The 12,830-nt window shown below is 53.8% G+C and overlaps 4 protein-coding genes across 4 annotated transcripts; 2 read left to right on the top strand and 2 right to left on the bottom strand.

The window, feature by feature from the left end:
- Positions 1 to 495: 495 nt before the first annotated feature.
- Positions 496 to 2,819, bottom strand: IAQ61_002752 (uncharacterized protein; the record flags this gene model as incomplete). The annotated part of the gene is made up of 2 exons (XM_066095680.1): positions 496 to 1,924; positions 1,999 to 2,819. 2 exons carry the CDS (start codon positions 2,817 to 2,819, stop codon positions 496 to 498), a joined length of 2,250 nt encoding a protein of 749 aa, XP_065954516.1.
- Positions 2,820 to 5,797: 2,978 nt separating this feature from the next.
- On the top strand, positions 5,798 to 6,700 carry IAQ61_002751 (uncharacterized protein; the record flags this gene model as incomplete). The annotated part of the gene is made up of 3 exons (XM_003843474.2): positions 5,798 to 6,172; positions 6,243 to 6,502; positions 6,575 to 6,700. The coding sequence occupies exons 1-3, from the start codon at positions 6,124 to 6,126 to the stop codon at positions 6,698 to 6,700; spliced, it is 435 nt and encodes a 144-aa protein (XP_003843522.1). The 5' UTR covers positions 5,798 to 6,123.
- A 583-nt stretch (positions 6,701 to 7,283) lies between these two features.
- Positions 7,284 to 8,256, top strand: IAQ61_002750 (uncharacterized protein; the record flags this gene model as incomplete). Its single annotated transcript, XM_066095679.1, has 4 exons — positions 7,284 to 7,319; positions 7,391 to 7,468; positions 7,531 to 7,746; positions 7,836 to 8,256. 4 exons carry the CDS (start codon positions 7,284 to 7,286, stop codon positions 8,097 to 8,099), a joined length of 594 nt encoding a protein of 197 aa, XP_065954515.1. The 3' UTR covers positions 8,100 to 8,256.
- A 188-nt stretch (positions 8,257 to 8,444) lies between these two features.
- On the bottom strand, positions 8,445 to 12,363 carry IAQ61_002749 (uncharacterized protein). The gene is made up of 2 exons (XM_003843476.2): positions 10,391 to 12,363; positions 8,445 to 10,341 (listed from the first exon to the last, which is right to left on the bottom strand). The coding sequence occupies exons 1-2, from the start codon at positions 11,692 to 11,694 to the stop codon at positions 9,282 to 9,284; spliced, it is 2,364 nt and encodes a 787-aa protein (XP_003843524.2). The 5' UTR covers positions 11,695 to 12,363; the 3' UTR covers positions 8,445 to 9,281.
- Positions 12,364 to 12,830: the final 467 nt, after the last annotated feature.

Here is a 12,830-nt window from a genome sequence, read left to right as displayed (position 1 = left end):
TACAGAGAAGACGCAAACGCGCCAGGTGACAAAACTGTACATCTTGTCTCCGACACCTTGCGCGGAACGCATGCATGCAGTTTACGAGCGAGCGTAAACCGAGAGTATGTAGTATTGTCGTAGTATTGTCGTAAATTTCATCTGTCTTGCTCCAGGCAACGCATCTGATCTGGTTACAATATTGATCCACTGCAACCCTTCCCTTGGTCTTTGTGAAAGTCGAAAGTTTATCGATCCACAACATGGTCATCACAGTGTCGATGGGGGCTGAAGCCGAACGGGAGCGAGGGAGCATCGCTTTTCGAGGCTCAAGATGAGAACAGGAGCCGGGTATCCAAAAAGAAACTCGTGAAAGAGAGGCTGAGCTGGTGTACCGCCGTGTGTTTGACAATCTGGTCTGTAGCTTTCACATAGCCCTATTCATCAACCAATAAGGTGCACGGTCAGAGACAATATCGCCCGTGCCAAAGTGTACGGACGTATCTGGCTCGTTCACTAGACGTCAAAGTTGCCGTGGTTGAAGATATCGTGGTCGTTGCTGGGGATGACTCCAGACATTCTATCTCCGCGCCCGGCAGGCTTGTCCCAGTCTACTTCATCCTTTTCATCTTCATCCATTCGCTCCATGTCATTGTGCTGTCTGTTGCCAAACTGTTGATCCAATGTACTTTGGTCGGTAAAGGTGAAGCCAGCAAAGTTTGCTTGCATAGTTGGCGATAGGGGTGTAGAAGCCGGGTTGACACCGGAAGCCAGAGCGGCCGCTCGTGCGTTGAGGGATCCATTGCCGCTATTGAGAGCATTCGTAAATTCAGGGTCGAAGTTGGAGACATCGAGTTCTCCCTTCAACTTGGGCTTGAATGGAGGAACCACATTCTTCTTGGTCAACGCTTCCCAGTCAATGTCTGCAAAGAAAGGGTGAGCCTTGAGCTCTTCGGCATCCCGAGTTGCGCCAAGTCTGTGCTTCGGGTTCCTGTTTAGCAGTCCCTTGACAAAGTTCCGGCCCTCTGTGCTGAGCGCGTCGCGGGGGAATCGGACTTTGCCAAACGCAATGTTCTTGTACATTTGCTGGGTATCTTCCGCGTAGAAAGGACTCCATCCACAGCACATCTCGAACACGAGTACTCCAAGTGACCAGAAGTCGACCATCTTGGTGTAACCGTGCTCATCCAGAAGAACCTCGGGGGCAAGGTACTCGGTCGTACCACAAAATGTATTGGTAGTTGCATTCTCGGTAAGGTTAGCCTTTGACAGGCCAAAGTCACAGAGTGCGATGTGACCGTTTGCATCCAGGAGGATGTTCTCTGGTTTGAGATCGCGGTATACAATGTTGTGTTCGTGCAGGTGTTGCAGAGCCAGGATGAGTTCGGCAATGTAGAACTTTGCACGAGCTTCCTGGAAGCGACCCTCTCTTTGAAGATGCCAAAAGAGCTCACCGCCAGACATGTAGTCTGTGACGAGATAGAGATCAGATGGCGTTTGGAAGGAGAACTTCAAGCCCACAATAAAGGGTGAGTCTGCCATGGCCGTCCGGACAAGGATGTTGCGCTCTCCCAATGTGTGTGCCACCTCCTTCTTCTGTACAATAACCTTCTTGGACAGCACCTTCATGGCGTAGATGCGGCGAGTGTCACGCTTGCGGACTTGGAAGACCTGGCCAAACGTGCCCTTTCCGATGAGCTTGAGGATCTCAAAATCTTCTGGGCCGTAGTGCTTCTTGTCGACCTTGTGGAAGTTGAGCTTCAAGTGAATCTCTCCCGTCACCTTGCCACCCTCGCCCTCTCTGGGTTCTAGGGGGAACCAGCCGTCATATGGCTCATTGTATTCAACCAGGTTGGGGCAGAATCGAACGTGACCCAAGAACGCCTCGCCATTTGAGCGGTCGTAGACTGAAATGTCCACTTCAGCGTGGTCTCCCACAACATCGCTATGAAGGGTGAGTAAGAGGAGCTATTCAAGAGGATCGAGCGAGCAACTTACAAAATCGCCTCGTGTTCCCACTTTGGATTCGTCACCTCTTCCGGCGCACTATTCTCTCTGGGATCCGAGCTCTGGCCACTGTTGCTACTCTGTCGACTCTTCATGGGAATGGCCATGGGCCTGCCCATCTCGCTCTCTGTCCGCCTCATCTGCATGGGTGCGTGGCGACCCTTCTTTGCCTCATCGTGTCTCGGGCCGTCCGAGATGTACTCGGCCCACTGGAACTGGCAGACGACATAGGGATCCACACTGGGCCGTAGTCCTCGGCCCTCTGATATTGTCACGGCAAGCTTCCCCTTGGGCGCGACAAAGGTGGCAGACTTGCTGCTCTTGATACTCTCTTTCGACTTGTCCGATGCGTTCGACGTCCGCGACAGGTTCGAGGGCAGCGGCTTGCTTTCCTGTGAACGAGTGCGGGGGGTCTGAGGGGGAGTAGCCTGAGATTGGGGTGGCGCAAAACCGCCTTGCGTTAGCTTCTCCGTTTCACCGGTCAACTGCGAGGTTGAAGGAGTTCGGGAAGAGGCACTGGGAGTGGGGCTGGGCAGCATTTTGGGACGCGTCTCTGAAGCCTCCTCTTTCTCTGGGGGGTCCGACGAAGCAGACAAAGGGACTGGTGCGGGGATGGGGTTCGTGGAAGGCTTTCTTCCGGGCATGAGAGAGTCACGAACCTGGCCAAAGTAACTGTGCAGAATACCCGGCAGTCGCTTGTCCGTCGGATCGGGGCGCGGTGTTGTGGCACCGGGTGGCGTGGAGCTGGTGGAGCCGATCTGGTCGTGGCCGTCTTCGTTGGCGTCGTTGGTGGCTCTGTGGGGCGTCAGCAGGGTGGCGGTGGGAGGTTGCATCGTCGCGGTGAGAGCGCGCGCGTGATGTGGTGGTGGATGAGAGGGAAGAGGCAAGAAAAGGTGAATGTGAGGGTGAGGATGAGTAAGAAAATGCAGGTGAGCTGAGGCAGCCAGAAGCGAGTCGGTGACGCATAGAAGGTGGTGTGTAACTTGGATTTGGCCGCAGCCCAGTGGCCGCCGCCGCTCGCTCTGGTGGATGGTGGGAGGCTGAGCTAAGCGACGACAGCAGCAGCACCAGCAGGAGGATGCAACACCAACACCAACAATAACAACAGGAGCGCTGCTGAATGCAATCGCTCCCATGACAGAAACAGGCCGGACCAAACCACCACTCTAACCCTTCAAAAATGAAATAGAACCAAAATAAAGCCATAAAAAACTCTTCAAAAGAGAAGGGCGGGGGCGGGCAGTGGACGAAAACAAAAAAGACAAGGCTAGGCTTACCTCTGCATCATGGCTTGCCGCAGCAAGTCGGCGGCGCCTGAAGAAGGGTTGCCGGTGGCAGACGAGGCCATGTTGGTGGTGGAGGCGGCGGAGGGTCGGGTGGTGGTGGGTTCGCGGTCGACGTTGGGCATGGACAGGGTCGGGATGAGACTCGAGGACTTGATGCGAAGGTGATGGCGGGGTCGGATCGTCTTGGTCGAGCTCTCGGAAGCGCGCGAGACTAGTCCGGGTCGGTTTGGACGAGCATCGACGGCAGGGCGCGTGGAAGCAATAGTGGTGGTGGGAGTTTGTCGAAGAGAGATGTTGGCAGGGCTAGTTAGGCTGGCGGTGGAGGTGGTGTTGGAGGTGTTGGAGGTGGATGTGGATGTGGATGTGGAGGTGGAGGTGGAGGTGGAGGTGGAGGTGGTGTTGGTGTTGGTGTTGGTGTTGGTGTTGTTGGTGATGGCAGCAAGACTGGTGGTGCTGGCGGGGAAGGTGAAGCTGGTGGCCAAGGACGAGGATGAGGAAGCGGACGAGGTGGAAAGGAGAACAGTCGGGTCGGCTGTGTGAGGGCGTGAAGTCATAATAATCAACTGGAACCTGGCTCGCTGCTCGGAGCGGCCTTAGCTTCGCGACAAGCGTCTTTTGTAATGAATGCGAAAACTCTGCTCAAGGGCTCTATTTGTCGGGGGCAGGCTGCCCGAGTGCTTGCAGTGCAGCGCGCGAGATGCAAGACCAGCAGAGGCACAGACAGCTAGGCAGATTCCCTAGGGAGCCAGCCGTGGCGCAGTGAAGGTCGCGGGCAGGTAGGTAAGTACTGGGGTGAGCGGTACCTGGTACAAGCCCTACCTAACCTGACCAACAGCACCACTGCGCAGTGTAAGAGTAACAGAGACAGGGTGGGGGGGGAGGGCGGCGGCAGCAGCAGCAGCAGGTGTATAAGGACTCAGGTTGCAGGGCCAGCATATTATGTATGTACACAAGTAGATTGATTCCTCAGAAGGAGGGCATCACCACCCTTGCGCCCTGCGGCGTTTGATAGCAGCGTCATGTCACCAGTCCAGCTGCCGCTCCCTCGGTCGCAGTCGCGCGAGGCAACTGCAAGTTTGATCGTGGACAGACAGTGACGGCGGGCGTTGCAAGTGTACTCTAGTCTCTAGCCGACGCCCTCACCCGGTTTTCTTCTGGTTGACCGCTACTCGACGTTTTCTAGCTTTGCCAGGTCTAGCAGGGCCTCTAGCTGTTGCAAGTCTCTTGTCCCAGGAGCCCGGCGACAGACAGGTAGCGGGAGGCAGGTCAAACCATGGTACCAGGGTACACCTACTATACGACATAGCTATGGGTGCCATGGTACGGTAGGCACGCAGGCATACATAGCAGGGCACCGACCAAGAGGGCGTACCTACAAACATGCACATACATGGATGTATATACATACAATACATACCAGACGACCTACCACAGTATATGTACTAGAGGAGGAGTAGGAGTAGGAGTAGAGTAGTAATGGTAGTGGTAGTGAAGGCAGTTTGTAGTACATAGTAAGGGCATGTACCTGGTAGTAGTAGTAGTAGTAGTAGTAGTAGTAGTAGTAGTAGTAGTAGTAGTAGTAGTAGTAGTAGTAGTAGTAGTAGTAGTAGTCAGTGCTAAGTCTGTAGTGGATCGGTACCCTGGGCCAAGGCCGACACGCACGCTGACGTTATGTTGCCCACTGCCGCTGGCTGGCTGGTCTGACAAACACATGACTGGGGCCCGCGATCCTCCATCACCCCCTCCTAGCGAGTCCTTACGCGGAGCAGATCTCGGAGACGTGCGGCTCGCCCACCAATCGCTGCCGACACATGTCCGTGTTGAGTGGACCGCTGAACCCCCTCGCATCTGCCCACTGTTGGCCCATGCCGCGCCCATCCTACCCACGCCCCACGTCAACAAAGACAAATGCAAAAACAGCGATTCATCCAGTTTCACGCCAGGCCACCGAAAAGAGAGAACGAGAGAGAGAGAGAGAGAGAGAGAGGGGAAAAACGCCGCAAGTGGGCCATGGATGTGCGACTGTGCACACTTGTTGGGACATCCGACACTTGAGCCGAGAGGTGCCTTGTTTCCCATGTGTCAAGATTGGCTATTCCGACATGATAGTGGGTGGGCATGATGAGTGGACAGAGCAGGGCAGTGGACATGGGAGCAGATAGGTACACAGTCAAACTTCGATAGCAGATTGGAGTAGAGTAGAGTAGAGTAGAGTAGAGTAGAGTAGAGTAGAGTAGAGTAGAGTAGAGTAGAGTAGAGTAGAGTAGAGTAGAGTAGAGTAGAGTAGAGTTAGCGTCCACCATCCATTTCTCTTTGAGATCATGTCATGTGCCAGATCAGCTTACCCCGTTGTCATGGGCCATTCACATGTGCCTTGTGACAGCTGAGATGCGACATGGGCGTGGGTACATTGAGGAGGAGAGGTCGTCGGTGTCGGTGATGGTTGGCTACGCTGTGACGATTTGCTTGGTTGCACGCTGGAATGGACCATGGCGCTGCAGAGTGGCCATCAGACAAGTGACAGTCGTTGTCATACAACTAGGTGCATGATACCGGTACATGCACGCATGAATCCGTTCATGTCACTCTACCCCTCATTCCCTCACCGTCTACCACGGGTACGATGGTTTTCTACAGAGCAGCAGAGTAGATAGAGCATCACTGGCAATCGCCGTCCTCCGTCACACATGAATGATGCAATCCATGGCGCTACTGCTTCACAGCCAAACCTGCCTTGGCGAATCGGCCCAAGTTTCGCCGGCGGCACTTCCTTTGTACCTGGGCAGAGACGCTGCATCGCGAACTCGGTGCTGGAGCTCAACGCCAGATTCGCCCCGCGCACTCGACCACCATGTCTGACCGCGAGTTTGGCGGCAATGACGACCTGTCGCTGCCCAAGGGTATGTAGGCACCTGCTTGCCAATAGAGCCAGATTTTCAAGTTGGACGCTGAGCTGACCACCTGTCGCAGCAACCGTGCAGAAGATTGTCCAAGACATTCTAGCTGGCGAACCTGGCATGACGTTTGCCAAAGATTCCCGCGACCTCCTCATCGAGTGCTGTGTCGAGTTCATCACCCTCATCTCCTCCGAAGCCAACGAGATTGCCGAAAAGGACGCAAAGAAGACGATCGCATGTGAACACGTCAAGGCAGCCCTGGAGGAGCTCGACTTTGGCGACTACGTGCCTGCCATCCTCGAAGTCGCCCAAGACTACAAGAAGCAACAACAGGTAACTCTCTCTCTCTCTCTCTCTCTCTCTCTCCTACAGACAGGATTCTACAGCATAGGCTAATGCGCGCAGAATCGCGAGAAGAAGCAGACCAAGATCGAGCAGAGCGGCCTCAGCAACGAGGAGCTCGAGCGCATGCAAGAAGAACTCTTCAAGTCAGCGACCAACAAGTTCAACGCGGCCCCGCCGACAGCATGAGCACTGAAGAGGGTTCACGTTAGGAGCAATCATGTATTTCTGCACGGCGTTATGGTGTTGTCGGCCGTATAGGTCTCCTCTGGCGTTTGGAATAGATACAGGACAGGATGAGGAACGCGTGGGCCGGCAACCACTGGGTCTAGGGCCTGGCGGGTAGGCGTTCTCGGGTGTAGCAAGGCACAGCGAAGTCTAGCCCTGAGCAGAGAATCTACAGTATCTAGGCGAGGAAACCATTCATCAGCATCAGAGATGATGATCATTATTATTTTCCTTTCCACACTGGCGCAGAAGCATAGTGCCTGCCTATGAACGCATGCTTCGCGGCGAAGGGTCTGTGCGGATTCGCGACCAATGACGTCGAGCACAAGGGCCGCCAAACCCCGCGTGGTGGCCCCGGGGCAAGCAGCCGCAATACAGTAGCAGCCCACACTCCACTTGCCTACTCTTACCACTGACTGGCTTGCTACCGCCTATCTCCAGCCACAAACTGTCACCACTACCACCACCACTACCAACGCAACACTTAACACTTCCAGCACTACACCCTTCCCCAACCTGCTACACCCCCACATACCACGCAAACATGTCGGGTCTCGAGAATGCCCTCTTCAATCTCAAGGTACCACTCGCACACACATACATACACATACACTCACCATTGCGCCTGCAACCTCCTGACCCCTCCCCTAGTTTACCGCCAAGTCGCTGAACAGACAGGCCCTCAAGGCCGGCAAGGAGGAACAAGCTGAGAAGATGAAGCTCGAAAAGGTGCGCATCTACCACGGCCTCCCAGCGACACCCCACCCCACATCTAACCAAACCCAAACCAGGCTATGAAACAAGGCCACAACGACATCGCCCGTATATATGCTGGAAACGCAATCCGCAAGCAAAACGAGAAACTCAACCTCCTCCAACTCGCCTCGCGCGTCGATGCCGTGGCCGGCCGTGTCCAGACCGCCGTCACGATGCGCCAGATTACAGGGAATATGATGAAGGTCAACCGGAGTCTGGATGTTGCCATGAAGAGCATGAATCCAGAGCGTGTACGTAAACCCTAACTCGAAACATGCACACTACTATCCACAGTCTGTGTGACATCCAGAAAGCTGACCAGGTGTTTCAAACAAACCAGGTAGCCGCCGTCATGGTCGACTTTGAGAAGCAATTCGAAAACGTGGATTCGGCCACGGAACTCTACCAGGACATCACCTCCTCGGCCACGGCTGTCGGTACGCCACAGGAAGACGTGGATCGCCTGATGGCGCAGGCGGCAGACAAGGCTGGCGTCGATCTGCAGCAGGATCTCCAGGAGGCCACGCCTTCGAAACAAAAAGTCGGGCCCACGGAGCAGGAGGAAGAGGCTTTCACCGAGCGGTTGCGTGCGCTGAGGAATTGAGCGATTGGCGTTTTAGGTCATGGGGACTGCGGGGAGGTGTTATTGGAGTTTTGGGCGCGATTGGGAAGTGGGGGCTTGTTTGTCGTTGATTTTATTTTACGTCTTTAGATTCAGTCATTTGAATCACATGCGGCATTTGATCTTGCAAAGGGAAGATGGGATATATTGGAAATATGTGTCCCTTCCCTTTCCCCCTCACTCCCCTTGTTTTTCCCTCTCGACCGCCATAAGATGATCTATCTCTCACAAATCGCGCGGTGAACATCCACGACGTACATGCCCGTCCCATACCTACCGCCCTCCACACAACACACAAATACAACACACGCGACGCAAGCTACAAACTGATCAGTACATAAATAGTGATTCATCTATCTACACGCGACAAGCCCCATACCAGACCAGCATAAGATTAGCCACAGTCCCTGAACCCCATCCCCCATAATCATCCATACCGATGCACCTCTCCATCCCCGCCTATATACAAGCCGTGTCCTGACTCCTCTCCCCCCAGGGCACAAAAAAAAAGAGGTAAAAATCCACGGCACCTGCCGGCCGCCAAAGAGCAAGAAGCCGAACCGAACCGTTCTGCAGCGAGTCCTGCATGATGGCGATATCTTCGTTACAAAACAAGAAGCCACAGAGAGAGAGAGAGAGAGAGAGAGAGAGAGAGAGAGAGAGCCAGACAAAGGAGAAAAGAAGCCGCAAAAGAGGGCATGCAAGCGATGACAGGACAAACCAGACGAACCAATAGAAAAAAAGAATAGCCCCTAAGATGGAGCAAAATAAAGGTTAGAGGAAATCAATAGGGAAGAAAGGTCCAGGCAACGAGACTCCTCGGCATTCAACAGATCCACAATCTCGTCCAAACCCCCCGAAAAAAAAAGGTATAAAAAACGCCGGGTGTCAAACCTTCCAACCCCGCAAAAGGGGAAAATAACCCCGGGCACGCGGAAAAAACGCCAGGAAAAAGGTAGATGCTATTACAAAAAAAAGTAAAATCCTCCAAGATGCACATCCACATGTGTTGGGCGAAAAAAAAGCAAAGATTAGAAAAATAAAACTCCCGGTTTGCTTGCTCGCTCGTGAATTTTTGCAGATCCCTAAGCCCAAACACCGCGTGAGAAGAGGGAAAAAAGAAAGGGTGCCGCTTGAAGACACCACGGCCAAGTAGACAGGCCCCTAGTTGAACATCCACTGGCAATGACATGCACTCGAGGGATCACTTCGGGGATGGATATCCTCAGGAAGAGCATCGCGCTTACTATGTGCGTCCTCGGATGCGGCAATGTACTCTTCGTACGTGGGATCCTGTTCCTGCAGCATGATGCGTAGAGGGCCGTTGGGGCCGTTGGGCGCCGTAGTCATGATGCCGTTGTCCAGGAGTAGCATGCGCTGGCAGTACGGTGGCGGCGAGTTGGGGACGCGGCGTTCTTCAATCTTGACGATGCGGGGGTAGGGAAACATGCGAGGTGGGGCGGCGGGGTCGGACGAGGAGCTTGCATCGCGGCGTACGGGAGGAGCGGCTGTTGGAGTGGCTCCGGTAGATGGGGTGGGGTGTGTTGAGGAACCGCTGGTCATGGTTGCCGCACTGGCTGCGTTGATGGCGATCGAGTCTGACGAGGTTGGCGTGGGAGACGTCGATGACTGACTGGGAAAGATGGTGTAGGATGCGGCAGACGAGTTGTCCGTGGCGTAAATGTAGCCTTCAATGTAGGTCTCGTTCCAGAAACAGTACCATGGCATATCGCCAGGCCTCACGATGAAGTGCTGGCGAAAGACTGATTCGCTTCGCCTTGTCGTAAGATCTTGTGAACCGCTCAACTCTTCCGGTCTCAGTATTACTAGTTTGTCGTAGCGCGTCTTGAAGTGAAAAGCTGGACCATATGCCTTGTAATCTAGGTCGACTACTAGGTCCATGAACTCCTGTTCCAGTTGTGGAGTTTGTAGACCATAAAGTATGACATCACTGGGGATGGAAGAGCCTTGCTTCATAGACGCAAATTGCTGACAGCCTGGAATTTCCGATGTGTCATTGATGGTGAGTACAAGGGGTGCAAATGTCATTTTGCAAGACCAGGCCGAGTATTGGCTGGCACGTGCCAAACATCCTGGGTTACTTTCCTGTGGTATTCCTAATGGCAGAGCGAAGGCACCCGTAGGTAATGGTGAAAGCCCTGAGGGCGTGGGGATAGGCACAGCATCAAAAAGCGAACCGTTTGGCCCAGTAACCTGTGAAAGTCTAGCAAGGTCAGTGTTTGTTCATGTTGGCTAACGTCGAAGGAACTTACGGTGGGTCATGAGGCTTGTCGCCTTCGCCTTCTTTCTGCTCGTTGTGATGTTTCTTCACGATAATTGTTCCAATAGCTGCTCCGAGTGCAATAGCACACACTAGCAGTAACATGAGTACCGCTACAAAAATCCCCATTGGTATCTTGCCACACATTTTCCTCTTGCGCCAATTCGGCTGGGCACACACAGGATCAGCTTTCTCGTTGAAGCTATTCTCCGTGGTGAGTAAGGATGCCGAAGACGAGTCAGAGGGTTCCGCGGGTATCGTTTGTGCTGACGCGGAATTCGCAGGCGCCGGGTTACCCGTTTGAGTTTCTGGTCTTTGAGGGGGCAGGCGAGCGGGAGTAACGGTGGGGAGCGCTGGCGCCACGGGCAAAGCCGGGGTCGAGAATGAGATCCTGCTTGCTGGTGATGAGGGAGATACTGGTGTGTTGAACGGATCCTCCGACTCGGCGCCTGGAACAGGTGCAGGAATTATGCGCGATGCGCTCAGCTCGGCAGCCACAGAAGCTTTAGTTGGACCCTCATCTGGATACCTCGAGTAAGGTGGAAGTTGCTCGGTATGCCCATCTGGTCCAATAATATCCTGCTCTTCACCGTCTGGTCCCAAGACTCTATGGTAGCCGCTGTTGAGTCCAGGAAATCCTACTGGGCCCATGGCGGTTTGCACAGGAGGCACCACCGCTCGTGATGCTTCTGGAAGGGCCTCTTGAGGCTCGTCGTCAGCGAGGCCGCTCTGAGAGTACATGGCATACGGGTGGGTTGGGCGCTGTAAAGACATGGATCGGTGGGGCTGGCGTTCGGTCGAGGTTGTTGCTACGCTCAAGGGACGGGCCATGGTGTGCTGCGGGTACATGCCATACGGATGGCTAGGTCCGCTACCCAACTCGAACGGGTTTTCCGAGTTGCTCGTCGTCGCAAACGATCCAGCCGAGCTCACTGAGTCGCGGTGTCCTAGTGGCGAAGGGGTGCTGGGCCCCCTGCGGTGCGAGGACTGGCCATCTGGGCCCATCGCATCGTGCACCTTGGCAACGCTATTTCGCGTGGCCATCCTCCGCAGACTGGTCCCTGGAGCGCCTGGGGGTTTCGAGGTGGAAGTCTGGCGCTGCGGTGCGTCGTTTCGCTCGTGGTTTTGCCGGTCGCCCGGCCCTCCCTCTGCCGTGTCCACAGGCCGGAAGCCGTCCGCGACTGAGGAGGGCATGAAGTCATCTTCATCCGGCTCGATTTCGTATGTGTCGTCGAAGACATCGGGGTTGTCGGGCTGTCGCGAGGGCTCCTCGTCATGGCTGTTGCGTTGCTGCATCGCGGCGAAGGGTGCGGCGCGCCCCTAAGGCCCTGGTCTCCCTGGACAGGCTGGTCAAGCCTCCCGGCAGCGCTGCTGCGACAACGTGCTTGCTCGGGGAGGGGCGATGTGCCAGTGTCGCTGTCGTTGTCGCTGTCGCTGTCGGTGCTGGTGTATGTGTCGATATGTGATGGGGAATTGCGGGCGAGAGTGGCGGGTGTAATGGCAGATGGCGGCGGATGGGGTGTGCGGTTGTGGTTGATTGTGTGGTTAATCGGTCGAGGCAGGTTTGAGACGACGCTTGAACCGCCCTTCCCCATTAACGTTAGCGCAAGGGCGAACAAGGCTAGGCCCCGTCTCTACTTCAACACCGTAATCCTACCAGTTGGCATACATACTTACTACCACATCTACCTATCGTACCAATGCGACACAGATGACCGATTAAAGGTCGACTGGCGGGAACACTCCGGCTGTCACAGTGTCAACTACTTCGAGACTCTACTTACATAGCTTATTAGCCATCATCTCCCTCACCACACGCCAGCTATCGTCTGTTATTTCTATATCACCCATAGTGCTTACCTTATACCGAGGTGGTGACTGCCCACCACCAATGGTGGAGACTCCCCTGTCCGGGTTGTCTGGGAGACACCCATTTTGGGACTAGTGGGGATATCTATATCTAGCCACCTTAGCTTCTTTGTTAATAGATTCTTTAATTAATACTTTTATTATATTAGGTTATAAGCCTAGCTTATCCGCTAGTATACTTAGCTTTATTTACTAGTACCTACTTCTATTAATTACTCTTTATTAGCTTCTACTACTTTAGCTACTATATTACTATAATATTACACTACTAATATAGCTTCTTACTATAACTTATTTAGCTTATTACTAACCTATATGTAGAAATTTGGATCACTAAGGTTAGGAATAATTTAGGAGATAGATTATTAGATTATATCTACTATAATTAGACTTATATATATAGAGCTTTAGCTACCCTTACTAGAAGGTAAATAATTAGTAAACCTTCTATTGCAGGAGGGATATCAACCAGATCACGGAGCATCTTAATCCAATTAATCCCAATCAATACCCCTGTATAACCCACTATCTAATTAACTGCTAGCTTACTACTAAGTGCCTAA

This window comes from Plenodomus lingam, assembly GCF_022343315.1.
Source record: "Plenodomus lingam strain CAN1 chromosome Unknown contig_14, whole genome shotgun sequence".
In the NCBI taxonomy this organism is placed as follows: Eukaryota; Fungi; Ascomycota; class Dothideomycetes; order Pleosporales; family Leptosphaeriaceae; genus Plenodomus; species Plenodomus lingam.
This window is presented reverse-complemented; position numbering and strand designations above follow the sequence as displayed.

Bases quoted from the DNA above. Each gene is read 5' to 3' on its own strand.
- IAQ61_002749 (XM_003843476.2), bottom strand. From the start codon at position 11,694: ATGCAGCAACGCAACAGCCATGACGAGGAGCCCTCGCGACAGCCCGAC. The intron at 10,342-10,390 runs GTAAGTTCCTTC...TGACCTTGCTAG, and splicing joins GACAAGCCTCATGACCCACC to ACTTTCACAGGTTACTGGGC.